The sequence below is a fragment of the Barbatula barbatula genome (genome assembly GCF_947034865.1).
Source record: "Barbatula barbatula genome assembly, chromosome: 25".
NCBI lineage: Eukaryota > Metazoa > Chordata > Actinopteri > Cypriniformes > Nemacheilidae > Barbatula > Barbatula barbatula.
Window position 1 is genome coordinate 6,347,540 of NC_136788.1, and position 27,764 is coordinate 6,375,303.

At 38.4% G+C, this 27,764-nt stretch overlaps 2 protein-coding genes across 3 annotated transcripts; one reads left to right on the forward strand and one right to left on the reverse strand.

Moving 5' to 3' along the window:
• Positions 1-25,598, forward strand: lsp1a (lymphocyte specific protein 1 a). Of its 2 annotated transcripts, XM_079450604.1 has the most exons (13): positions 1-426; positions 6,696-6,842; positions 9,777-10,149; positions 10,231-10,361; positions 11,367-11,625; positions 12,328-12,468; positions 14,700-14,743; positions 15,112-15,193; positions 15,600-15,740; positions 17,055-17,153; positions 17,689-17,772; positions 17,892-18,000; positions 24,395-25,598. In XM_079450604.1, exons 1-13 carry the CDS (start codon positions 368-370, stop codon positions 24,418-24,420), a joined length of 1,695 nt encoding a protein of 564 aa, XP_079306730.1. In that variant the 5' UTR covers positions 1-367; the 3' UTR covers positions 24,421-25,598. The 2 variants fall into 2 exon arrangements, with proteins under 2 accessions (XP_079306730.1, XP_079306731.1); XM_079450605.1 differs by lacking the exons at positions 17,055-17,153; positions 17,689-17,772; positions 17,892-18,000 and having other exon boundaries at positions 169-426; positions 24,395-25,305.
• prr33 (proline rich 33) lies at positions 20,498-26,765 on the reverse strand. The gene is made up of 3 exons (XM_079450603.1): positions 26,584-26,765; positions 26,257-26,300; positions 20,498-24,017 (listed from the first exon to the last, which is right to left on the reverse strand). Exon 3 carries the CDS (start codon positions 24,000-24,002, stop codon positions 21,021-21,023), a length of 2,982 nt encoding a protein of 993 aa, XP_079306729.1. The 5' UTR covers positions 24,003-24,017; positions 26,257-26,300; positions 26,584-26,765; the 3' UTR covers positions 20,498-21,020.
• Positions 26,766-27,764: the final 999 nt, after the last annotated feature.

Genomic DNA, 27,764 nt, shown 5'->3' on the forward strand with positions numbered 1-27,764 from the left:
GATGGGGTTTCTGGGGGTCTAGATTCATAGCATGGGGTGGGGGGTATCAACTTACATTTTCCCCTGGGATGGCCACATGAGCCTGCAAAATGAGGGAAAGGAGGGGAAAAAGATGTTGGGCTATGGTCTGAGCTCGCTCAATGAGAACCACATGCAGGAAAAAAAACCAGAGGGAGGAGGAGAAGAGAGAGGAGGGGAAAGTGTGTGACTAAAGCCCTGTGTGAGACAGAAGCCACTGCCGCGTGGATCTCACCTCAGAAGCGTCCGGGAAAGAGCGCCAGCGTGTGCGAGTCTTTGTGAAACACATTCATCGGAATACAAAAATTCCAAGAATTCAACAAAAACACTGAAGGGAGAAGAAACAACAATGTCAAGTGCAATCATGAGGCGAAACTCCAGCAAGCAAGGGCTGCAGAACCTCCTGAGGTGAGAAGAGCTTTTTAAAACTTGATGCAACAAGGAATTTAAGGTTTGAAGCCGGCTGCTCAGGTCTGATGATGATTGGTTTTTTATCAGTCAGTTGATAAAATATTCTTGTGATTCTTGTTTGTGAGAAAAAGCTATTCATATTATTGACAACTACATGAAGAACCTGTCATCCTTTGTTCTAGCTTGAGGACAAATGTTTTGTCTAAATCTGAGTAGTTGACAATCATAAACCAATTAACTTATAATTCAACTAGATAGTTTGTTTACTGTAGGCTATGAATGGATATGTTTTTGTTTAAATTTGCTTTAGATGAATTGTAAAATGTGCTGTCGGCATTCAATTCAATGTCACTTTTATGATCCCAAATATTGTGTTTGTGATGTTCAATAAGGTCGATAAATCTAGACCTTCATTGGTATCGAGAAGATAACAGTTTTCAAATACTTTTGAAAACTGAGCACAGTTTACTACGTCTGACAACAAATGAACTCCAACATTTGTCACTTCACACCTTGTTGTTTTTATAGACAAAACACGTCATGTGTGGTTTAGTGTGATTTTATGAGCAGGAATTTGGTCAGGGTTCCAGATGAGATTCTGTTGTTTTCTTCCAGAGGTGCTTTGGGATGGTGGAGGGGGGACGGGGGGATGGGGTTAAGGGCACCTGGGCCCCATAATTAACCTAATGACCTGTGTTTCAGTAACTTAGATTGATACGACTGGTAATGGTGCTGTAAACTCAATTATCAAATTCTTTTAAAAGGCTTTTACTAGTGTTTCTGTAGCTCAAATGGCAGAGCATGAAGGTCATGGGTTTGATTCCCAGAAACACACAATAACACAATTGTTTTCTTTTAAGTGTTTTAACATAAACATGACCATTCAGCATTCTTTAGAAAATGAATCATTCACTGAATAGGACATGAAACAACATATGAATAAATAGACAGAGATAAAAACAATACAGTAAGCTCTCAGGATGTCCACACTGTTACTGTATTCATTCCTCTTCAGACAGGATTTCAGATAGATCAGGTGAGCTTTGTCAAACACTCAGCGAACAGGTTACAATAATGACAGATCGGCTGGAATTATTTCCCAAAGCTTTTCAGAGCTGCCAAAAACAGCTTTTTCTCACACTCACACGGCAGCTTCCTTTATTAATGGGCTCCATTCAGCCAGAACAGCTTTGTGGTTTGCGAAGACAAATACCGGATATGTCAAATACATTTCTGTGTACGCAATGTTTTGTATACGCATTTCAGATGACAAAAACATTGTCACATTGAGGCTTAACAGTACGTATACTACTATCAAGCACATACCTGAAACAAGACAAACTAAAGAAATTGACTGGAGGAATTGTTATGCTACTTATATCATTTTTTCTATAGTGGGTGTTTCAAGAAAAAAACGCTGACTATACGTGTGGAGTATCAGCTGCAGAAATAATTCATCCTCATTTCCTCAACCTTACTTCCTGTCCTGTGTCCTTAAAGGTCCAATGTGTCATTTTTTGGAGGATGTATTGACAAATGAAATTTAATATACAAAACTATCTACAGAGGTGTATAAAGACCTTACATAATGAAGCGTTATGTTTTTATCACCTTAGAATGAGCGATTGCTATCTACATACACCACGGATCCTCTTGCATGGAATTCTCCATGTTGTTTCTACAGTAGCCCGAACGGACAAACTGCTCTACAGAACTGCGTTATATACATTATGTCCTTCGACTAAGAAGCGAAAACAAAGTCAGCCACCGTAGTACTTTCATACACTGGACCTTTATACGCCTAAAGGTTGACAAAAGTGACAAGTATACAGTACACCTTCTAAATTTACAGTCTTTCTCTTCCAGGAAAATTACCCCCAAAACAGTGATGACTCATCGCGAACTAAAGTACACGCACATTTCTTTCCAATAAAGTTATTTCTAGAACATGTTTATAATGTCTCTAAAGCCAAATATCCCTCTGATCATAGCAAAAGCAACAGGCAAATGTTTAAAAAATGATCAGGCAATTGACTGGGTCTTTAAAAAATCTGTTCAACTTGCAATAAGATCTGCCAAACCATTTCAGAATTGGCAGGCTGTAAAATGAGCTGTTTCCTCATTTAAATGAAAAGACAAATCAAATATTGGAGAAAATAAATACAACAGGATCGGGGGAATTGATGGTATAAATGATTTCCTGCTTTTATTTTAAAACTGTATGAAACCTCCCTCTCATTGTGGTCAGAGCCGTGACCCTGTAATTTAGGGACTTTACATAAGCCGCTCTATCTGTTTACGATACTGTGATAAGGGCTGCAGGAATGCAGGGGGCTTAGCTGTTCGACTGAAAGGGGGAATAAACTTTACCGTCCCTGTGGCAGAGCGCTTTGCCAAGGTTCACCGATTAAGGGAGCGCAGCAGAGTAAACACTCCAGGGCACTTCTGTGCTGTTATGTTTAGCTAAGCATTACAAGACTCATTTTGTTTCTTCGGTGATGTTGCGGGATGTCTCGCTAGCGGCACCAGACGTTAGACAAAGTCTCTGTAGCTGCGGTGGTTTACCAAGACATAATGGCACATTTTAACCTTGTGGCTTTTAGAGATGAGGTTCGAGTGACACGTCATATTGGCCCCCAGACAGAGTAATGTATTTAACAATGATCACTCGCTTTAAAACATTTAGACAACATCTAATTACAAAAAGGAAAGTGTAAGGAAAGAATTATAGAAGTACAATGTGTAAATATAACAAACAACTTATATGTTTATTGTGTATAGTTTTTTTTAAAGGTCCAGTGTGTCATTTTTTGGAGGATCCACTGACAGAGATGCAATATAATATACACAGCTATGTCTTCAGAGGTGTATGAAGACCTTAGACAATGAAGCGTTATGTTTTTACTACCTAAGAATGAGCTAGTTTTCTAACTAAAATACACTGCGGGTCCTCTTACATGGAGTTCACCATATTGTTTGTACAAACTGCTCTACAGAAATCGTTTCGTAAATACGTTATCTCCTTCGAAAAAGAAGCAAAATCGTGAAGACATCTTGTCCTGTGTCAGCCACCGTAGTGCTTCGAAATGGAGGGGTGGAGTGAGCTTGCAATTAACAACCTCACTGCTAGATGTCGCTAAATTTCATACACTGGATGGGTGACCTTTAGAATGTGAAGATTAAGCTATAGTCCTCATGATACATGACACACCTTCCATGGCTTAGATCAATGCTTTCAAATTCCTTCAGCTTTTCAAGGAATGCTGAGAATCTGAAGTTGTGGCCACACACTGACAGCTGATACTGTGTTTGTCTGGTACTATAACTCTCCTTTACCGTGTAAATCTGTCTCGCTGTGATGACATCATCCGTCTCAGAGGCAATAAACCCCACGGCCGCCCTTTAATACAGATTTACAGAGCGAGAAGAGGAAATAACGACATCCTTCATTCACGACTCGAACACTGGGATTTGCTTCTTTGTAAACAGGCACAAAGAAGAACAAAAGCGGAAATTTTGATGGTTTCAATTAAGAACAATGGTTTGTTCTTTCATGCAAAGAGGATCAGAAAACAGCAGTTGAAGGAACAAGGTGGTACAGCAGGTTATAATCTCTATATAACACACTATTCAACATCAACAGTCACACAGCAAATCATGTACGTCATCAAAATTTTAATTACTAATAATGATAATAATTTATAATAATTTATAATTACAAATTTAGCCAGACTAAGCGAACATAGATTGCAGATTTGCTTGTGAAACAATTATTGTGACATGTTGTACTTACATATTGTACTCATTGGTTTTAAGGTTAAGAATGGGAAAGGGAAACCCAGGTCAGAGGTCAAGCACCACATGACCCATTTGCGTTACTGACCCATCTTGCTCAGCTCGGCCTCTGCAAGACCAGACTTGGCTGTGGTAAATAAGGGCAGGCTACAATAGCGAAAAACATTTCCCAATCTGTCAACCCCTCCAAATCCGTTCTGCCTCAGGGCACCAGGCCGTGGAAGTTTAGTCAACACAGAGTCAGGGGAGGTGATACATGACGAATTTAAGCCAGACTTCATCTTTCAAAAATAAGCCTGAGAAACATTTCGCAAATGTGTGTTTGACAACAGATTTAACAAAACTAGAAATCTGTTTTTACTTTCATGACCTTTGGAAGATGGTATTTCCACACCACATGAAGGAAAAGCAGGCTGCATAATCCGACTGATAGTGGTAAATAAATCAGATGTGCATGACATCATTGGCAGGATTGACATCATTCAAGTGTCGTCTGCCAAAAAATGAAGTAATTCCTTCTGAGTGATTAACAGCATTTAATAATCACAAGCCCGGAAACGCTGTAAGGCCTTTATAAAACGGAACGTGTACTTTCAAGATGTGGTTTGGTGTCAGTTGCACTGTGACTATGAAGGCTGGTTTTCACTTTGTCGGAGTTCTTCCAGCACTAGATTTTAATAAAAGAAACTGCAAAAGGAATAAAAAAAAGACAGAAAGAGGTAACAGACAGGACAGAGGAGACACTGAGAGACAATGTTAAACCATACTGGACAACTGTGGCGGTGAAGGTGAATGAGGAACACAAAAAGCAGAAGATATGCTCATCATTCATTTAGCCCATAGTTGAGCCGGCCTGCTTTCACTATTGAATGTCACATTGTTTACAAGAAATATAAGCATAACTAAAACAAGTGTATGTAAGTACAGTTCTAAAGTTAATTGTGCATTTTGTATGATACATATTGTTTAACTTTTTTGTTTCATATTCTTTGCCAATTGACAATTGAAATGACAAAAGGGTGAGTAAACGATGACCGATATTTCATTTTTGTGATTTAATTAACTTAGTCTCAGATCTTTCTCCTTCAAGTGCTTAATATAGAAACGAATAAAACAACAAACGTTGAAATGCAATACAAACAATGTGGATTTGAGTCAATTTATTAGAATTCCTATGAAATCTTTGAGTTCATTTTGAGATCTACAATAATATGTTGACTTTTGATCGCAAACTTGGCAAATCTGACCTCAGTTTGTGACATTGTTGAGATCTCTATTGAAAATCTAATATAGACTTTTGTGAGATGTCTGCCTCTTTTGCTCAGAAGAAATATCTAGGACGCATACGACTTCCATGAACGTGTCATGTTCTCTATGTAATCCCACGGATATCCACTAGAATCAACTGAGATATTAAAGACATCTCATCTGTGGTTTATCTTTCTTATATGGGTGTGACCATTTCTGAGACAGATGATAAAAATGGGTTCATGTGGTTTCTCTGTTAACAATACGAACTAAGAGCTTTCAGCGGTATTTGCAAAAAAGTTAAAATTTGAAACACAGCCTAAGAAGAACTTCATTGTTAGTTCTTTATAGCAGTTTCGGTTCAGCCAAATACAATGTTTAGAAAAACATTTTTGTTGTATGTAGAGATATTCTTTGGTAGTGACACGTGTTCTTGATGTTACATACGTTCTTTAGAGTTTGGACTTTTAGGTGTTTAAAGCACAGTACATTCTAGAACTACAGAAAAACAAATTGTTTTGCCGTCAGGCTGTAAAACCCTTTGGGGGTCTGTTTGGAGTCTTATTTTTAGAGCGTTGACTAATGTCATCTATCAACCTTTTACGACTATTGTGAAGCTATTGTAGCAGCTTGTGACCTCAGTGACGGACCTGAAATTCTTTCGAGGGTCCCTGCATGCGCCCTTAATTGACCAAAAATCCAAACTAAGACCTTGAGCCATATGACACAGACCCCTTTGCCTCCTTGGACAAGCGGTGGTAATGCTTACTACCATTGACATTTGTAAAAATACTCAGGGCTTAGCGAATACAGCTTTTAGTTTTTAGCCTGCATTTTTTAGGGGTAGAAAGTATATCTTCTCAAAGACGTATAGATGAAGAGGACATACAACCGTGTCAGTCTTTGCATGTGTTTACAGGCTGAATAAACACAATAATGCCTGAGTGTCATGAGTGTGTGGTTACATGGGTCCCAAATCTCCATCACTCAATCACCGGTGGTGTCGAATGCCAAAGCAGATGTTCCACTGGCTACAAATCCCAACCGTGGGACTAAACAAACTATTGTTGGAGGCGTCTTTAAGAGCTTCTATGTATCACAGTCAGTATCATTCTCCTGGGCTAGGGGGTCATTAATCATTCGAGTATGGTTTTCATACATTGTGCCAAGAAAGAGAAAAATGTGGTCTAACAAAATGGTTGTTCACACATATATTTTGGCAGAGTGACGGCCCAGCGGAGTGTTGAAGATGCAGAAGAAATTGAGAGGGAAAGACGACGTCGGGCCCGGGAAACCTTCCGCAGACAAGAGAACCTGTCTGGATCCACAGGGTCCCCTCAGGACAGCGTGATCCCACCCGAGGCCACCCCGTAAGTGTTTATGTGCCTCACACTTTGCGTGGTATTTGGTAGGCTTGTTTGGAGTATCGACTATTTTGTTTATCGGCTACTTTTATGTTTATTTGTTCATTTAATAAAAAGTAATAAATATGTAGATGCAGTGGGTTTCATAAAATAATAACATTTATTATATATTACACGTAATCAAAACACAGAAGTTAATGTCGGGTCAGCACGTTTGTCGATGAAACCATCTATAAAGAACCTTTAATATCCACATAATATTTTAGGGGCCCAAAATTAAAAGGTAAACAATATGTTTATTTGGGCGGGGGTTTACAAGGTAGTGGACCGTAATAATTGTCTACTGACTTTTATTACTGTTTCATATTTATTTATAAATATTCATAAATATGTGTTTCTTATACTTTAATTTTTTGCGAACGTTGTTGCAGCAGAATTAAATCCCCAAAATTGTTTTTTCAGGTTTATACATCCAATATTACTCTTATTATAGGCAATTATTTAATATCGTATTTAATATAAGTTTCATCATATCTGGGGCTATAAGCATGTAAACATTGCGGACCACTTTAACAAATTTTGGCCCTTACAAATGGCTTATGTCTGCACACGCACACACAGCATGTACAGCTGCCCTCTCATCATGACTTAACCTCTGAAGAATTTCAGCTGAGCATGCTTTTGGAAACGGGTTTATGTCATACCCCACACCAGCGCACTTTGCTTTTAATCAGAGCAACGTTGTTTATCCTCTACCCCACATCTTTCATATGTGTAAAGTTAAACACAGCTTTAAGCTGACTGTTTGAAACAGGTCGTCTAGGGCCGCTCTATGATTATCCGTGATCATAGAGGAGCTAGAAGTTCACTCTCGGCTTGGAGACGCATAAATCTTTTGGATTTCTTGGAATCTTGGTTAGATGTGTTTAACGTGGAAAGAGGTCTTTAATGAGTTATTGAAGTAGTCTCACACAATTAAACATCGGTGTATTAAACAAACATGTTTTCAAACGGATTGATTTGTATGAACTTATTGTTGAGTTAAAGTCGCAATGCTTTGTTGAAAAACGATTTAATAATCTTGAGGAATGTGCTGTGCAGCTCAGTCAGCTTTTGCGTGGATGAAACAAATTTGATCATTTTAATGAAAAGGAAACGGTCAGAGGTGCAGTTGTCATTAAATATCGATCTTTTTGATCTTCATTTTAAGGTTTGAGAGTGCAGTTGTGTTTATTTTAACTTTCTGTTAACCCTTTGAATAACTCTATACAATAATGTACAATCAGTCTAGCATTTAGTTTTTTCTTTTTTAGGTTGCACAAGGGACAGCTCTTTTTTTACAGTTTTCTTTACATTTTTGGGCAGCTTGTCTTTATTTTAGAGAAGGAGAATAGAAGGTGAGAAAGATGATGGAACATGACCTGGGTTGGACCCAAAACCAAGTCCCCATGAGCCAACATCTCCTATCAACACACCACAAGCAAAGCGTTTTTAGATGCGAAAGTTACAAGTAAACATACGAATTTGCCCCTCTGTGACCGATCGCGGTTCTTGAAACATTTCGGAACTTTCTGAACCTTGTGTCATCGAACTAAACTGCAAAAATAACTCCCTCTGTCTGCCATCCGTGGGACAAATAGATAGTCTCGCCTCAAACAAGCCAACAAAGTCACAGGAATGTGTCACGAAATTGAATCTTTTGATTCGTGTTCATGGACACAAATTTTCTCACCACGACTTCTAATCTCAAGTATTTTATGTATAAATGTACTATATCAACGTAATCGAATGGGAATTCATACCAATTTTATGAGTTGGCTCATTCTTGTGATTTCGTTCGATCTCATTCGTACGTTTTATTGTGATTTGACTTTGCCCCTGAGACATTAGGTTTAGGGTCGGGGTTACTGTGAGTTATTATACTCATAAAATGTGTGAGTTTTCGCAAAATTAGCCTTTGTACCTGTGATTTAAAGGTTTGTGGTGGGGTAAGTGATTGGGGAATTCGTGTTCATGAACACGAATCAATAGATTCTAAACATTGTGACTGTGTCATGAACTGGCACGAGACTGGGTTGAACTAACAGACTGTAATGTAGCACAAAAATCAAACAATTGTCCTAGGGGTTCACAACCTTTTTGACTCCAAGGCCCCTGACTGTATTCAACAATATTCAATGTCCCCCCTGCCACTCACAAAATCTCATATTTGTTCCCAAATAAAACATTTTAGAGCTTATCATTAACTAAAAAAACATTTATTCATAATAAAAATCGCCAAGTATATTTAGTTTATTTGTATTTCAATGCATTGTCTAATTTTAGTCATCCCGTGGCCCCCTTAGAAGTCAAATGGGGCACCCTTGAGGGCCCCGGCCCCCCTGTTGAGAACCACTGCACTTCCCCACATTTTGTTTGTTGTATTAAATTACCTTTGTTAGATTTTTGTGAATATATCATGTCTGGTTGCTCTTGGCGAATGAACGAAACAACAACAAACAGCACCTTTCCAAATCCTCACACGAACCTCAAACATCTGTTTTCCAAGGATCATGTTTGATGTCTGCTTCTGGTGTTAATGGGTGGCACAGTGACATCATTGCATACTTTCGCTGGTCAAAGCAACAGCGATACAGGTGTGTGGGCCCATGCGGTCTCACTAACTGGAGTCGTTCATGCCTGACTGACTGTTAACTCATCCAGGTCCCTTATGAATGTGGTTATATAGGTCGTTCCGTCAGTCTTGTAAATGGGTCTGGCGGCTCCACCCTAAACCAACAGAGTCTAGAATGAAAAAAGTTAAGTTAAATTGCTTGCTTTGATCTGCATTTGGAATACCATAATGATGGATGAATGTGCTTTTTCAAACCTTGATCATTTGAAGTACTAAATAAGAAGATAAAATGAAGGCAGTCTTTCATGATCGTATGTGTTTTGCAGCTACGAAAGTGACTTCAAACCCAGCAACCCTACAGCTCTCGACGAAGATGAGGGCTTTAGCGACTGGTCCCAAAAGCTAGACAGAAGAACAAGAGCCAGAACGGAAGAAAATGGTCGGGCAGAAGAGTCACCAGAGGAGGAAAGAAGACTTCACGCAGAATCTTTGCAGAAGACCAGCTTCACCACCTCGATACAGCATCAAAAAAACCCAGACAAAGAGCAGGAGGTGGAAGAGGTCGAGGAGAAAAGACCAGTGAGAAGAAGCAGCGAGAGGCGTATGGAGATCAGCGAGAGGTTGAGCAGTCAGAGACCAGAGGAATGTCACAATATCAAAGGAAAACAAGAGGAACCAAAAACATCACTAGATGGAAAGGTAGGAGGAGAAATAATGACTTCTGAAAGTACAGCATTGAACTAGATATTCCTTTGTCTAAAATGATACTATTATTCACAGAAAAAAGAGGCAAGGAGTGAGGTGAAAGTGTCTTACACTTCTAAAGTCTTCTTACAGCAAGACAAGATGCCTAATTGCAATGGAGAAGCAGCTGTAGAGGAAGTGACATCACAGCTGGTTAGAACCAAAAGGTGGGTCAAATGACCTAAAAATCCCTTTTATAACATAATTACACCAGATGGACCTTTCCAAAGGTAACATCTATTATTTTTTCTAACATTCTCTATGTTAGACCCGGAAGACCTATCGTTTCATACAGTCATGTGACCACGACAATATCGAGACAGTTTTCCTATTGCGATAACACGATCCATAATATTGTTACATCCCTGCATCCAAATCATTATAGTCCTTATTAGATATTTTGGTAGAAGAGACATATAATGTTTTTTTTTCTTTGAGTTGATGCTCAATGCTATTGTTGTTCTTGTTTTACATTGAAATACATAACAAACATAACATTGTAACAAAATGTAACCTAACATTACATACGGAAGTCTAAAATGGATAGATCCCCCATCTATCTAATGGTTCACAAAAAGATAAAAATGTACCAACTGTTTTTTGTTCTAGAAACTTTGACTAACATTTTAACTGGACATATGGAAGAAAGTAAACACTTGTGTAAAATATGTTACAGTTAAATATAGATGCTTGTGGCTTATGCTAATATTGTGGTTGCCAAAAATGGCTGTAAAGGGAGCAAGTTAATATCTAGTCTCATGTATCAAGACCTTTGGCATGAGTTCTGGTCCACGCTGCAGTCTTATTGTGCCAAAAGCCACAGCTAGACAAGAAGAGATGTTCTGACTGACATATAAAGCAACCAACCACAGTTCATAAAAAATACTGATTATTCTACAGACATCTCAGGAAACTAAATAGGATTTCATGTTCTGCTGGTGTTTATTTAGTTTACTTGTTACACCTTGAGATATTTGAAAACACTTGAACCAGACAACCAAAATCAATCTAGCCACATTCATAAGAGCTTTCCTATTTGATGTGCAATAAACATCATTACTCCATTATTCAATTTCACTTCTAATCTCATCTCATCATCTCATCTCATCTCATCTCATCTCATCTCATCTCATCTCATCTCATCTCATCTCATCTCATCTCATCTCATCTAGAAGCATAGGTGCACACCACACCCCTGAGACTAAAAAAGAGATGGACACTGGTCTGGAGACAGAAATGAAACTCGAGAAGATTCGACGCAGCCATCAGGAGAAGGAAAGTCAGGAGATGGAGCAACTTCGCCAGCGTCAGGCCGAGGCTGAGCTGGAGCTTGAGGAACTGAAGAAGAAGAGAGAGGAACGCCGTAGATTCCGTGAGGATGAGGAACGGAGAAAGGAGGAAGAAGAACAGCAGAAATTAACCAAAAATGAAGTAAGCAAATATTGCATTTTCACAATATTCAATAGGCTTTAGGCACATCACAGCTATGACTCTGGTTTGGCTGCAAACAGAATTAAGGGGAGGGATCTTCCTATTATCAAGAGCATTTACTGGATTAAACCGTTCATAGTGCAGGATGAGTCATGAGCCTTTATAGTCCATTTTCCATTGGCAAAAAGTGTATTTATGTCAAAATTTGTATATGGCACAAAATCATATAGATGGCTTTGAAAACAAATGCCACAAATGTCCAGTTTTGACCATCTTAACATTCTAAAGATCCTAATTCATAACTTTCAAGTAGTGAGTCATCTTGTTGAACGTGTTGAAAGAAAATTTGAATTTCCTTTTAAATATAAAAAAATAAAATGTTTAAAGTACATTCAGACAACGTGTCATTTTCGAGTAACACTGTAAGAATATTTATTATCTTACCAACGACTCTCCATTAACATTATTTTAAGAGGGGTCGGTTCCTAACATTTATACAACCTTTGCAAAACCTTAATCAAAATCTTTGGAACTTCGTTGCATAGCTGAGAAAATTTCCATGCATAGATTCCATATAAACACAGACGTTTCCTGACAAACAGCCCTGCTTTATGCCTCCGCTGCAGTGCCAGAATTGATGTGTTGACAGATTATAAGTGCATGTTTGTAGATTTCGTAATGTGAAATATTTTGGATATCTAGGAAGAGAAGAAGCAGATGAAGGAGGAGATTGAGAGAAGGAGGATGGAGGCGGCAGAGAAAAGAATGAAGAATCTCAACGTCTCTGTCACAGATGCCGATGATCCATTTAACCCTCTGAACCCCAAAAGTCCAACTGCTAAGGTACAGTAAAAGTAGATATTTTTATGCCTTTGGCCTAAAGCAAGATGGTAATATATAGTCACATTGTCAGTACTCAACGATATCATAATAAATTAACCTGTTCCTTTTTTTAGATTTCAAGTTGCCTTTTATATTGTAAGTGATTTGGTGATATTCTTGTGTGAGCGATCAAACACGTTTGCAGTGGCACATCTTAAAGTGACACGCATGCATATTCACATTTGTTGACCTGTGGTTTAAATTAGAGATGCACCGATACTACATTTCTTCACCGATACCGATAGCCGATTATTCAGAGTGATATCTGCAGATACTGATTTTGAAGATTACATAAAAATGTCTTAAGTTACTGAATGGTATTAATTCATATAGGCTAATGAACAAACTGCATGCATTTTCCTGTCCTCTGTTGAATGACAGGATTTAAATAGCTTTTATCTACCAATATCGATTATCGGCCGATATATCGGTGCAGCTCCAGTTTAAATGACTTCACTTAATTTAGCTGGTTTGTTTGAACTTTTTGCAAGCATGAGTTTTGGTGCAGGCCCAAGTTTATTTGCAGTCAAAGTTCAGATCTTTGGTTGGTGTGAATGCTGTTTTGAACACAGGTGCGCTTTATGGAATCTTGCCTGACACAGGAGTCTGATTTCAGTTTTTATTGTTACCTAGCTACAGTGGTAAACAGCTAGCATTAGTACGCAATGGTGAAGAAATGCACTGCAGTTCTGAGCCAAATTACAATGTTGTAAGAGACCGGCGAATCTGTGATGTGATTTATCAAACATGCATTCATGAACCATCTCTCTCTCTATCAAACACAACCGCAGGTGGACAAAATAATGGAAAACCACAAAGTATGCCAGTTTAAGAAAATTATAATTAGAAACGTAGCTTCAAAGCCATTTTGGTTGATTATTAAAATATTAAGGTTTTCAAAGCAGCAGATGTCGAGAGAGTCCAAGTAGTCAGTCTCTAAATTCCTGCTCTTCAAATCTACAAATCCCTTAATGTGCTAATGTTGCAGTCTTAAGGTCGATAAGGTAAAAACATCAACTGTAGGTCGTGAAAGGCTGGGATGCATATCTAAGATGGCTTTCATCTACTGGTATCCAGGGTCAAGCCTCAAAGATGCAGAACATAGTTTAAAGAGCACAAATGGACCCCCTGAGGAACCGAGAACAAGTTATTGGGTCTTACAAACGAGTCATTCCAGTGATGGAAACTCACTTTCTATTGCTCCGGGGGTTACTTGTTGACATCAATGAACGATTTCTTCACTCACAAATAGAGATCATATTCCATTCTTGTTCAGTAGGGCATTGAAAGCACTGTTCTGAGAACAGTAGACGAGTAGTCGCTTCTGATTCTTATACAGTATATAGAGGGCTTCAAATGTTTCCATTATTTTGTCCTCCTGCTGTATTTAGAATGTAGCTATGCTAGGTTTTGCTTTGCTATTTACTGAAGGTGTGAAATGGACTGTCATTTTTTAACTAACCTCAACATAACATGTTTAGAAACACCTTTTTGAAACCATTCATGTATTTATGGTGTCATACACATACAACAACATTCAAACTGTATGCACCTACCTACTTATTCTTTTTATAATAAGTTTATAATAACTTTAGTAAAGTCATCAAAATTCATGAACACATTGAAATCAAACAAATAATCCTTTAGGCTACATAAAAATCAGATAAACATTCTGCCAAGTATGTTTAATCTTTTGACTGGTACTGAATATAACATGTATTTTTGCAGATTGTTTGGTGATTTAAAAGCTCTTTCCTGTGTCTCTCTGTGAATGTTCTGGCGAGATTGACATTTGCTCAGTCAACTGAGGTTTAAAAGCCAGAGGGCTGCACTACAACACAAGGGAGACTTTTGTGGGTTTGAAATGAGAACCTGTTTACATAGTGTTAGGATGTGAGAATAGTCTGAGGAGCTCTACCATTATTACAATCACAGACCATTTAATTATAACTTCCTTTTGGTACTGAAAACCAAAACCTTAAATTAAGAGTCAAAATGAAATATATTATTAAAATCCACTTAACCAGTGGTTCTCAAACTAGGTCCCGTGGACCCCTGGGGTGGAGGGGGGATGGGGGGGAATAAAATGGATCCAGGGGGCCGGGCCACATAAGTTTGAGAACCACTGCACTAAACATTAGGTTGTTACAAATGTCACGTTCATCAAATTCTTAAATATGTTTTTATTCCAGATCACAGAGAGAACCGAGTCTCTGAACCGATCTTTAAAAAAGAGGTGAGTTCATTCGTCAAAAACAACCCTGTAGACGCAGCAAACATTCAACTTTCTATAAATGGTAGATTCTTGAAAACACAATAAGAAATATGCAGGCAAGTTGTCTGAAAGAAAACATTGACATAGGTACCACAGGTCACTTTGATACTTTGATGCTGGATCGCCTTGTCAGCCATGATTTATGGGACAGCTAATAGCTAACAGATGTGCAGTGTATGCTTTTTTACTGATAGATTGAATGATATTGGAGAAATGAAACAAGTGTGCTGTCGGATATTTCACATCATTATGTCTACGCCTCCTTTGGTTATGATTTAAGTATTTCACCTGAGTAATGATTCATATTCATTTTGATTCTTTGAAAACAGTAACAGTTTTAAGAAGACGCAGAGACCTGTGATACTGCCCAAGATTGATGACAAACTGGAGCAATACACACAGGCAATAGAGGTGAATTACTATTTACAATATTTAAAGAGCCACAAGACACTATGAAGTCGCACTGAATTCATTGCCTCTAGACATAATTGCTGTATTTAATATTTTATGCTATCTGATGGGATCATATATCTTCGCTTTACTCTAAACGTGAACAGTGAGTTCTCTCAGAAACCAGCAAGAGTATCTTGTACCTGCCTCAAGGAAACGTCTCTCAGTTGGACCGTTGTTTAAAGAACTAACAGGTCTCTCTGGCAGCATTTAAAATAATGGATCAGATGGTTTATGTTAAGGCATTACATGGGATTTCTTGCGTTACACCCCCCTGGACAATTTCTTTCGAAAAGTTTATTATTCCATTTGTTGTGCTCCATATTTTCTCCGAAGTGATTTATGGCTCTGATCCGCTTGCTCTCAGATCTCCTCCAAAGAAATAAAGATTAACAAAGCAGCGTCAGTGGACATGCCGTGTGTGTCTGCTCCGGTGGCGTCTAAGAAGAATCTGTTTGAAGCAGGGGAGGCCTGGAATCAAACCACCTTGAAAGGCACACCAACGAAGGTCAGATATCAGACATGGGCACTCATTCATTGAAAGCAACAAGATTATCGTTGCTGTCCTTTTGAAACCTTGTATGTCCAAATTCACTGTTTTTCACTAGTTTATAAACGTTGACAAGCGCTTTTTAAATACTTTCTGTTGATTAGATATTTGCAAAACCCAGTGACAAACATACAGAGTGACTAATAATAATGATTTATGGCTGAAAGTAAAAATCATGAAATAGGGAGATGCAAGGTTTCAGAGGGACAGCACCATTATGCTACAGGTTTCAGCAAACAGCAAGTAAAGTCTCTTTGTGTGCAATAAGAAATGAGCCTTTTCGATTCATGTATGTTATAAGGGAAAACAGTGACGTTAGGGGCGGTGGGTAACACTTCTGTTATGACGGTAAAAGCATTTCAGATTGTGTAAGAATGGAGGTCATAAGGCAGCCCTCATAGTTTCAAAAACAGCGTGAGATAGGTCTTGTTAGTCATGTAGTATGCAACATCTGTTCTCAGCGCTTACATCTGTGTGAGTTTGAGACATTTGTAACATAAAGGTCCCGCGGCACTCTCTGGAAAGCTGTTGCATAGGAATTATTGGAATAAGTTGGCTTCATGAATCATACTCACTCAGCTGTCAACTGTGATAGTGATAAAGTGGCTGTGTCACAAAATTAACAGATTTGACTCACTGTCTAGTACCTACATGAGCAGCAGTTTATAGACAGCATGTTGATAAGGTTTTCACATGGCGAGTTGCCAATAGTCTAAGGCTATGTTCACATTTGACTTCGTTTTGACAAGAAAAAGTTGACAGTGTAACGGAAGTCTATTTGAATTATAAACAGAGAGTTTTGCAATAAATAATAACCTATTTGAAAACTACAATACAACTTTCTCTGTAGAAATGTAGTCAAAAGTTATTGAAAGTGAAAATAAAACATACAATTATACAAAACTATGCTCCAACCGGCGCTTTGGCGGCCATTTTATTTGTTCGAGTTTAATCTGCTCGACCAATCACCTTTCTCGCTTGTAATCGGTTAGCTTTTTTTTAAGAAAGGTTTAACTTTTTTCAACGTCAAAAGACGCTCTGAGCTGTAGAAAATGATGCCAACGCTGGCGTTTAAAACGCGTTCAGGACTCATGAAAATATGCTTTACTTCATAGGATTATAATGTAAAACAGACGCTAGCAGCTTCAAAAATAAGTCATATGTGAACACAGCCTTAGTGTGTTATGTATTATATTGTGTAATATAGAGTATTGTTTTTATAGGGATAAAACAAGCAAAATCTGCATTAAAAAATCGCGTTTAACATTTTAGGAAACAGACTGCGTGAAAGTGGGTGTGGCAACCCTTATCAACCATTGGGTGAAAGGAAGTCCAGAGGGCGGGAACAGAAACTCACCTTCCACACCATCTGTAAGTCTATTAATGTCTAAATTTCATAACTAATATAGAGTGCTGGACGTCTGTTTTGCTTGCTTTGCTTGAATATCTATATCGTCCCATAGTGGAAAATGGTTGAATTTAATTAAGCAAAACTATTAATTGCTAAATTACATACCATAATGAGATCCGCAATAAGTTTTGACGGACTGTAGAAGGTGTTTCTAAATAAAACAGATACTCAGGTATGTTAAATATGGCTAAATAAATACAGTAAAATCACCAATGCCTCATGTGTGGTGCCCTCTTGTGGTAGAATGACCATCACTTCCTTAATCATAATTTTCTTTCAAAAATGTATCCAAAGTAACCGACAAATAAGTAGAAATTACAAACAATTTCGGCTGGATAACCGTGGTATACAATGCTGATGGACCTCTGAGGTTTGACGTTTGTGTTAGTCAGTGATGTAACACTCTGACATGTTCTGGTTTATGTGAAAGTGTGTGATGAGGGCCAAAAAGCAGCTTACGCATAATAAACACTGCCTCCTTATGCTCATCCTCAGGATGTTAAACCTGGAGATGTTCTGCAGAAAAAGAACATGTGGGAAGTTATCGGGGAAGCAGAGAAATCAGGGCTGGGAGGAAAGGTAAATATCCTACTGAGATGACAACCTTGAATGAATAATGTTCCTGGTGGAACACTGCACTAAAGATCATGGGTCTGACTCCTATTGAATCTAAATGTTTGCACCTTTTATATTTTCAGGGATCCTCTTCGGGTAAACGGTACAAGTTTGTTGTGACGGGACATGGCAAATACGAGAAGATTTCCATTGATGGTGATCATTACATTGTCTACCCCAATGGAAAATCAAGTGAGACAATGTCTTAGATCCTACCTTCTTTATTTGAAACTTTTCGCAGATAAGCGAAGGTTTGCTAGGCAATGTTATAAAATATTAGATACCCACCAAGCAAGCTATCTAAAAGTTAAAGGCTAGTTCACACTGAGCCGAAAAACACCAAAGTTGTGTCCCAAATGACATACTATACTTTGCACTTTATATTGTTCTTAAGTGCACTTCTTTTTTGAGAATCTTCAACGTGAAGGCACTACTCGCACTATTTATACTACAACAACCCGGTACCATGCTAAAGCGTGTAACATACATCCTGGTCCGCTCGAAAAAGCATGCATGTCAGTGTCACGCTTTACCTCCTCTAGGCGTGAACATGACACGGCGAGTTCTCTGCACTTGTAAAACTGAAACGATTTTATAAATACATATTATTTTATACTTGTATATTAAAATAATAGTTATTTTAGATAAGCCTACTTAACCCTAAACCTTCCCTAAACCTACCCACCTCTGGACAATTAAACAACATGCAACAGAATAAAAACATTACGAACAGGTTGTGTTGTATTCCAAGTCTTTTACAGCCGTACAACTGAGCACAGTAGGTTTTAATCACCGACAACCGAGCTCCAAAACGCACGCTGTGTTTAAGTTTAGTGTTTGACGCAATCGGAGCAGGACAGCCAATGGCGTTTCATAACGTAAGCGAACGTAATGGCTCAACCAGTCAGGAGACACACGAGAGCCAATGCCATTTCATAATCGAAGCTTAGGTATTTTTAACACAAACGTAACCGTTTTTTACGGCGGACATAAAAGGGGATTGCTATTCTTTGGCCTCGGAACGCTTGGAATTATTGCACCTTTTGAATAAATAGCATCTGTAGCCATATCTGCCCGCTATGTGTTGTGTTTTGAATAATATACAGTACAAACTGTTCGGTTTAGGTGTAGGGGTGGGGGTCGGGTTTACGTGCATAATTCGTCTAAAGTGTGAGCACAGAGCAATAAACATACACAAAATACCATGTACACCACCAGTACACGTCATGAATTATAAAAAACATTACAACATCACCTCGTTCTGCTAACGTTAGTCCACCTTCATACATTCGTGTCATGTTCACACCTAGAGGAGGCAAAGCATGACACTGAAATGCATTTTCGAGTAGACCTGTTACATACTTTGGCGTGATACTGGGTTGACTACAAAATGGAGTAAGATTAGAGCATCAGTATGCAATTTGGGACGAACCTCCACAAACTCCAACACCAACATACTCCAACCCACACCAACATTCTAAAGTATCATTGACACTGATCCAACAAACTAATACAAACACGTTTGATGGATCAGTGTCAATTAGCCTTAATGTAAATGCAATATTTTCTTATTTTTTGCTAGCATACAAAATTGTCAACTACTTTGCAACAAATGAAATGCTGTGCAGTAGTAATTATTTTATATAACTTAAATCATTTTTTTTATTTTTGACATATCCATAGATAAAATAAACAGGATATGTACTTCTGAAATGTAGCCCCCTGAAACATCTGGGGGAACGGTTTAGATCCTGCTGACCTAGGAGTACAGGACAGATTGAAACAAAATTCTGATGCAGTATTTGATTTTGAGCATTGCGATCGGCAGGTTCTCTATTGGCATTCTTGATTATTTATTTTACCATCATGTTACATATTCCAATCAGTTAACAACTGCAAATACAATGCGGATTTAAAAGCGATGTGAAAAAAATAATGATACTTCTCTCAAAATCAGATGTTTTATTAGAAAAATATATAAAATATTAAATAGAGTACAGTGCACATTAGAATGCAAAGCATTATACACATCAGCATCAGTCAAGAGAAAAGATTCTCAGGCTGACAATTTCTGCAACAAAAGACAAACATGCAAAAAAGGCAAAGCCTACAAAATGACATACATACAGTATAAACCTGAAAGAGAACATGCGCGATTTGACAGTTAGCATTCACTGATTCACTTATATGAATGGTTTTGAAAGCCCATTTTTTGATCTTCATCAGTAAAAACTAATTGTCAACACTGAGTGCCAAAAGTACTCGGTTCCCCAATTTCATGCTGTGGTCTGCAGGGAGCATCATGCCTTGTGTTCAGGCCGGTACAAGTTCTAAAATTTGACAGACTTGCCATTTCAAGTTTTCTTCTATATACAACTTCTGATTCTTTCTTCAGCACTTACCAAGTTTTACTCACCTGACAACCCATAACTCACACTTCCCTCACCTTCAAAAACATACAATATGCCCTTTGCCCCTAAACTAAATAAAAAAGGCAGGGTTACTTTTAACCCAGCATTGGGTCAAATGGGAACCCAGTCGTTGGGTGAAATTAACCCAAAAAAGTTCATATTTGACCCAAAAATGGGTTGACTTACAACCCAACTCCTTAGTATCATCTTTGTTAAGCAAGCAAAAAGAAAAACAAATTACTTGTTAAAGAGAAGCAGCAAAAACCTTTAAGCCATTTACATAATTTTTATACTTTATTAAGCACAATTCTAGGCTGTAGAAATGTTGCTGCGAAAATAGGTGGTGTATTTCATTTTATTTATAGTATTGTGAAAAAGAATGATGCCACTGTAACTGAATATTCTCAGATGATTATGCATGTCTTGTGGCAAGCTGAGGTAATAACATACCTTTAATTAAATAGAAATGTTTGGGGATGTAATAATTATCAAAACGTTAATACTACCATACTTTAAAAATGGTTGTCACCGATTAAAAAGATGATCTTGGAAACTCTTAACCAGTTAATACTTTAATCTAAAAATGACGTCTCTAATAAAAGCATGTTCTGCTTTTTCATTATTCCAGTTAGCTTAAAACTTTTGGACTGCAATGTACATTTGACAGAAATTTTATTTTATTTTAACTGCCAATTGATCTGGTATAAAGTTATAAAATATGGTATGAAGGAAATAGCTTGGATACACTACCATCATATCTAAAGCCAACAACATTCTTTTCCATTCTTTAATTTTTTTACTTTAAGAAGTGCTAAAGCCTTTGGCTTTTCTGTTAAAGTCTTTTGGTTCTTCCTCTTTGTTTTTACGGCCTATGAGTCCCATTTCGAAAACCGTTGCAATCTTTGTTGCTGGTCGTGAAGCTGCCTCTCTTAGTCTCCTGGCGTCGAATCGTGGGCTGTATAGAAGAAGTGGCAAACGATGTGCAAATGAAGGAATTTCTATTGGCATCTCCTGTTCTTCTTCAATTTGTTTCTGCTCCTCAGTTTTATTGGCTTCAATCTGTTGCATTACGTTCTCTTTGGTGGAGAACATTTGAAAAAGCATAGCATCCCACATTTTGCTTGCCCTAGGAGTGTCCTGGGTTTCCTGACTCTCACTAATCTTAGCTTCCTCTTGTGACTTGTTCTGCATCTCGACTGAATTTTTATCAGCACTGGCAGGGACTTCTTTCTCCAATGGTAATTCTGGAAACGTGGGTTCTTCGGACTCAACCACCATATGTTTTTTTAGGCGAGACCAGCCACTGAGTTTTGACTTCATGCCTTTTGGTTTCTGTATAACTTTCAAGAGAGGCTCTGCAGGTAGGGAGGGAGGAGCTTCCTTCTCCTCTACAGGTTTGAGCACTTGTGGGGTACTAGATTTCATCTTGACTCCATCAATTTTTTCATCGTCCTTCGTTTTAAGGTCCTTTTGGTCTTCTTTTGGTTTAACCAGAGACTGAGCTCCAGCCTTAACATCTCCATTCTTTTTAGGAGCTTTTTCAACAGAACCAGATGCAAGGTTTTGTTTTTTAATTCTGTCCAACAACGACATTTTACCCTCTGTAGGCATCTCTGACACTTTTGCTGGTTGGGTATCAATTTTGTCTTCCGACAGCTTTGGAAGCACTGGCTTTACCACATCTTGGTCAGCTAATGGCACAGCTATGGCACTTTCCGGTTTCGAAGTTTCCTTTGAAGTTTGAGTGCCTGGTATAATTTTGGAAAGTCTTGCAGATCCATATGTTGGAGTTCTTACTCTTGGTGTTACAATGCTAGTTGTCTTTGCTTTTGGTGATTCTGATTGCGGTGTGTCAGCTACAGTCACCACAATGGTTGGAATTTTAACTTCTGGTGGCACATTTCCTTTGGGAATGTCCCCCACTGATTTAGCTTTTGTTTCAGATGCTGACTTTGTAACCTCCAAAGGTGGAGGAGCTACGGTGGTTACATTTTTAACAACAGCCTGAGATGGCAGGATTTCAGCTTGCTCTTTCGGCTTTACCTCAGGCTTAACTTTCATGGTCACACTTTCAGCTGGTTGAGGTACTACTTGTTCCTGTTTGGGAAGTTGAGATGACTCTGTAGTTGGTGTAGAAATGCTAAAAGTGGGCGAAAAACTTTTTATTCCTCCATGGGCAACATATTCAGCGGGAGTCAATCCATAATATGTTGATTTGGAAAAAGGTGTTGTTGGTGTTTTAGGCCTTTGACCTGCAAATGCTGGGACTCTAGGCCTTTGATGCCCAGCTGAAGATAAAATGGGTGGTACAGGTTCAATGCTAGGTGCACATGGAGTTTCAGGCTTTTTATGTTCCTCTGCGATAGGTTTTGGGGATTCTAGTGCTTGAGTTTCCTGTTTTTGAGGTTTTGATGGTTCAAGTTTTGACAGGCTTTCAATAGTGGTTTTACCAACTCTTTCTATTAAGGGCTCAGTTGATTTCACATTTATATCCCCATTTTGAAGACTGGTGTCATCCACATGATCTGATATTTTGTGAATTTCATCATGTGGCCCAGTCAAGCTTGAGGTTGGTGTTTTAGATCTTCTGCCCTCCATGTGTACAGGAGATACAGCAAATAAAAGTGGATTTGGTCTTGAAATCTGAATCACAGGTACTGTTACACATAATACATATTCTGAGGGGGTTTTGGGCCGCCCTGCATGTGTTTTTGCTAAGGTATAGACGTATGTTGGTGTTTTAACTCTCGCTGGTGTTGTAACCACCTTTGTCTCAAGGGTTAGAGTTGAACCCTGTTTAGTCTCAAATAATGGTATTGAATCTGGATTAATCTCTGGGGCTGGAGCACTGACCTTTGTTTCCGAAGAAGGAATTGCCTCTTTCTTGATTTCGGCTGTTGGAGTTGGAGCTTTCTTAATTTCTGAAGTTGGTGTCTTTATCCTCTTGACTTCAAATGTGGGTGTCGTAACCCTTCTGATTTCTCTGGTTGGTGTTTTATCTCTTTTTATTTCTGATTTTGGTGTTACAATCCTTCTAAACTCAAATGTTGGTGTTGGGCCTCTCAACAACTCTGCAATGGGTGTTTTACTCCTTGTTGGTGATGATGAATATGATGTTCTCAACCCTTTTGTCTTTGCAGTGTAATAGGTAATTTGAGGAACCTCAAACAATGTTTTTGCTGTTCTAGAAGTAGGGCTAGGTGCTTTAAAGGTATTAAAACTGGCTGTGAGAGTTGTACCAACTTCCCCTTTTTGTGAAGTTTGTAGCACCGTGTCTGAGGATTTTGTGTGTATGGTTTCTTCGGTCACTAAAATCCTAATTGGAGCTGTAGCATGTACTGGTGATGGTGTGTATGGAAATGCTGGAGCTAATTGTTGAGGGACGGTGTGGATTGGACCCACATATGGTTGAGGTGAAAACCTTGCTGTCTGGCCAAAAGAGAATCCTCTGTGATGAGGGTAGGGGGATGATACATGCTGATACAATGGTCGGACATTGAAACGTGGGTGTACTGTGCCAAGGTATAAAGGTGTTTCTGGAGTCTTGGGAGGAGTTGAGTGGTCACTGTGTTCCAAGTCGGGACTTGCTTCATTGACTGGGGAGAGGCTTGAGCGGAACGGGACGGATTGTTGTGAGGCCTGTGCAGCAGCCTTTTTCTTTGCTGTCTTCTTGAGTAGTTTCTGAAGCCGGACATTTTCTTTCCCGGGTTTGGGGAGCAGAGGTGGTGGGTACTGCTGGGAAAGCAGGCCAGCATGGGCAGCATTGCCAATATTGACAGCCATGAAGTCTCTAGCCCCCTAAAACAAATACATGAGAAAGTGTCATATATACTTGAAAATGCTTAATGTTCTCAACTCTGGAATGAATTATTTTTTATTATTCACTCACACTCATGGCGTTTTACACAACTTCCTTCTGTGAAAGCCAAATGAATAATTATAAAGATTGTGCTCATTGCTTTTTCTTGCAATAAGGCTTTTAGAGTCAATGTTTTACATTACATTTATGCATTTGGCAGACGCTTTTACCCAAAGCGACTTACATAGCATTATACTACACATTTGTTTACAATGTGTACATTGTTGCAATGTTAACATGTCTTAACTATTCTAAAATAATAGAACTAACTACAGCATATTTTTATTCACTAATAATAGTGTTTTCCTTTTTTCAGGTGACTTTTCCTCTGAAGACCTTTGAGGACTCGTATCTTAGAACTTCGAATACACCTTTTCATGTCTCTAGGGTTATCCATCAAGACTTGTTTGTTACTTTGAGTCATAAATAAAATATATACAAGAGTATGACATACACAATAAACGCAAAGGAGTAATGAATTACAATTTATTGTACGCACTTTTCTGCCTTACATGTTTAAGTGTACATTTAATACATTTAAGACATTTTCCTTCATACAGAAAAAGTATTTTTCTGTCACATATTCAACATTTTAGCAAACTCAATCTCAAAAATGTGTCTAATACATAATCTACAGACTATTCTTTTTTTTATTATGCCTCTATCTTTTTTGCATTATTTGTGTTGACCTTACAGAATACCCTTCTATTGGTTATAAATGTATGAGTATGAATTAAATGTAAATGTAAAAAAGGCATAATCCATGATGTGTTTCGCCTATATTTTGTATCGATTATCTATGCTGGCTTTTATATACCCTGACATATTTTACCTTTGTAAAATAAGAATCAAATAAATCAAATGTAGTTAAAACACTTTCAACCCCAAAGATTAATATGAAAAAAACTAACTCCTCCATATTCTACCGCTAAATTGAATTTTTAAGACATTTGAATTATTATCTTCTGATGTATGTCATACAAATATATTGTTTATTTTTTCTGTGTATTTTCTTTGTAGTTCTGCATAATGACTACACTTGGTTTTCAAGAAAACACTGGAATTAGTCCATGTATCATATTTATATTATTAAAACAAACATGTTTGTTTAGTTATAAGCATTTTGCTACCCAGTGATATTCAGTATGATGTGGTAAAACATAATAATGTCATGTAGTCGTAGCAGCATTTCATTACTGTTTTCAATAAATTTGATATTTTGTGCAATTTTTTAAATTTACTGTATATTTTAATTGTGTGGTATTGATAACATTATCTTATCATGTGCTATGATGTCTCACAAGTACTCTCACAACTTTATGCCAGTTTTCCACGCAGTAAGGCTCAACTCATCTAGAATGCCTTCTTGGCCTAATTTTAGGCCGAGCAAGTCATCTGCCCTGTGTCACAGTGATCGGTGCCACTCTCACTGTAAACCAATGCCTCATGATCTGGGGTTACTGCAGTTACTGCTCTAGCTATAGGTGGGGCGGCTTCATTCAATTACATAATAAATCATCAAAGATATATGTCCGATCAGATTCTGGTGTCTGTTGACGTGCACACTGTGATCCAAAATCCAAAGTGTTGCTCTTGAGTTCTTGTATATTGTACTGATTTAAAGTGGCGTACTTCCTTAGCAATTACACGACTCTAAACAACGAGATTATATATTTCATGGTCTATCAATACTTGCTACCATGTAGACAAACTACTTTAGGCACTGATAAAGATCCTAATTTACTATTAAGAACCAATGGGTTGAAATACAACCACACCATATTTCACTTCTTATTACTTAAAGTGATAAATTGTACTGGTATTACTTCGTTTTCTACCTTTTCACCAAGGAGTAAAAACCTCTATTTTAACCATGGTTTTAATGTAGGCCACCTGTAAGAGTGTGTAAAACTAGCCTTCAGCTCACAGCGTGACACACAGAAACATATGAGAGCAGGTCATCCTTTTAAGGCCCTGGTAGGCTGGGCTGGCTGGAAACCTTCCAACGTGGTGCAAAAGAGGAAAGGGCAAGAATAGCCAAGCAGGAAAATCACGCACAGCCTTACTGCTTCTTAACAACTACCAATGGTGAAAAAGTCATTGTACATGTGCAGGTTTAGATGTGCATGGTCTATGCGCCACATACTTTATGTGCATGCTTAAAAAGCGATAACTTACCAAGAGATGACCGTAGAAGACAGATGAAGACACTCAGATGTCTCCTGTAAATATGACCATGCATCAGGTTAGTCCGAAATTATTATACATGTCTGAAAAGCCATTGCAATATAATTTAAAAGACTAGTTACAAATACGGTTACATTGTAAGGTAGTTCTAATCCTAGTCTGTTTGGGCTTTTTTACACTCAACGTTGCAGAAACATTTGAAAACTGTCAAGCTTGCTAAAATACGGCTTACACATTTTCCCAAAGAACAAACATGCCACTTGATTTAAAACTTGCCCCACAATGGGCACTAACAACTAAAAAGCTGTTGTTCTGTACCTGTGTGTCTGCTCTTCAGGGTGTCCGGCCGCTGCCTGCTTGTCCCAGCTGTCAGACTGTCAGAACGGTACACTCATGTTGAGTTCAACTATTCCCCCTTCCTTCAAATGGAAGGCACAGGCTCCATAGCAGTCCAAAAATAAAACCCTGAGTCCGTTACTCAGAATGCACGCTGTGCTGTGACTGCCTGCAGGGATCCGTCAGTGGAGCGCCGGGTTGGGGGGTCATCCAGGTCACCTTAGATATGACCAAGTCTCTCCCTCCCCGTGTCAACAGATCCCAGGCTTTGATAACACAAACTCTAAGCACAGCGCCACCCACAGTTAAGACATAGGGTGCTTCTTTTTGTGGACTGATGTTGCAGGCCTACCCATAAGACCCTGGAGATGGTTTTCTCATACGTGTCTGAATTTTTATAGTACTTGCGATCTGATATGCACGTTTCACCCCAAAATAAAAATTCTGTCATCAATTGCTCACCCTCGAGTTGTTTCAAATCTGTATAAATTTCTTCGTTGTGATGAACACTTGTGTGATGAATGATTGTAACCAACAGTTCTTGGCCACCAATGACTAACACAGTAGGAAAATTACGAGTCCCCTAGAACTGTTTGCTTTTCCACATTCTTCAAAATATCTTCATTTGTGTTCAACAGAACAAAGACATTTACGAAAGCAATTTTTCCTACAATGGTAGTCAATGGTGGACAAGAACGGTTTGGTTACGGTTTGTACAAATGGCATTAAATAAGTCTAGATCCTAAGGCAGCTTCGATAAGAGGACACCACCTCCAACTCAACTCAGCTACAACAAAACTTCTTGTCTTTCTTGGCCGCCATAGAGTGCTGCATAACTTCATCATCCAACAAGGTTCTATAACCATAACAGCCTGATGCATTACTGTACATTATATCTGGAAAATCAGTCCTTATCTATCTAAACACTCCTTGTCTAGACCCTTGTAATGTCTAGGTTGGACTATTGCAACGCTCTACTAGCCGATCTTCTAGCACAGGTAAACAAATGATTCAACAATGATTCAGTAGGTAGCAGCTTAACTAGATTTCCAGGAACACAAAAGTCAACGCTCACCTTTTTTCTATCCATTGGTTACCAGCTCATGCACTCATCACGTTCAATTCATTGCTGCTTGCATTAAAACAACCCCTGGCTCTGGACA

Bases quoted from the DNA above. Each gene is read 5' to 3' on its own strand.
- prr33 (XM_079450603.1), bottom strand. From the start codon at position 24,002: ATGGCTGTCAATATTGGCAATGCTGCCCATGCTGGCCTGCTTTCCCAG.
- lsp1a (XM_079450604.1), top strand. From the start codon at position 368: ATGTCAAGTGCAATCATGAGGCGAAACTCCAGCAAGCAAGGGCTGCAG. The intron at 12,469-14,699 runs GTACAGTAAAAG...TTTTTATTCCAG, and splicing joins CCAAAAGTCCAACTGCTAAG to ATCACAGAGAGAACCGAGTC. The intron at 17,773-17,891 runs GTAAATATCCTA...TTATATTTTCAG, and splicing joins AATCAGGGCTGGGAGGAAAG to GGATCCTCTTCGGGTAAACG.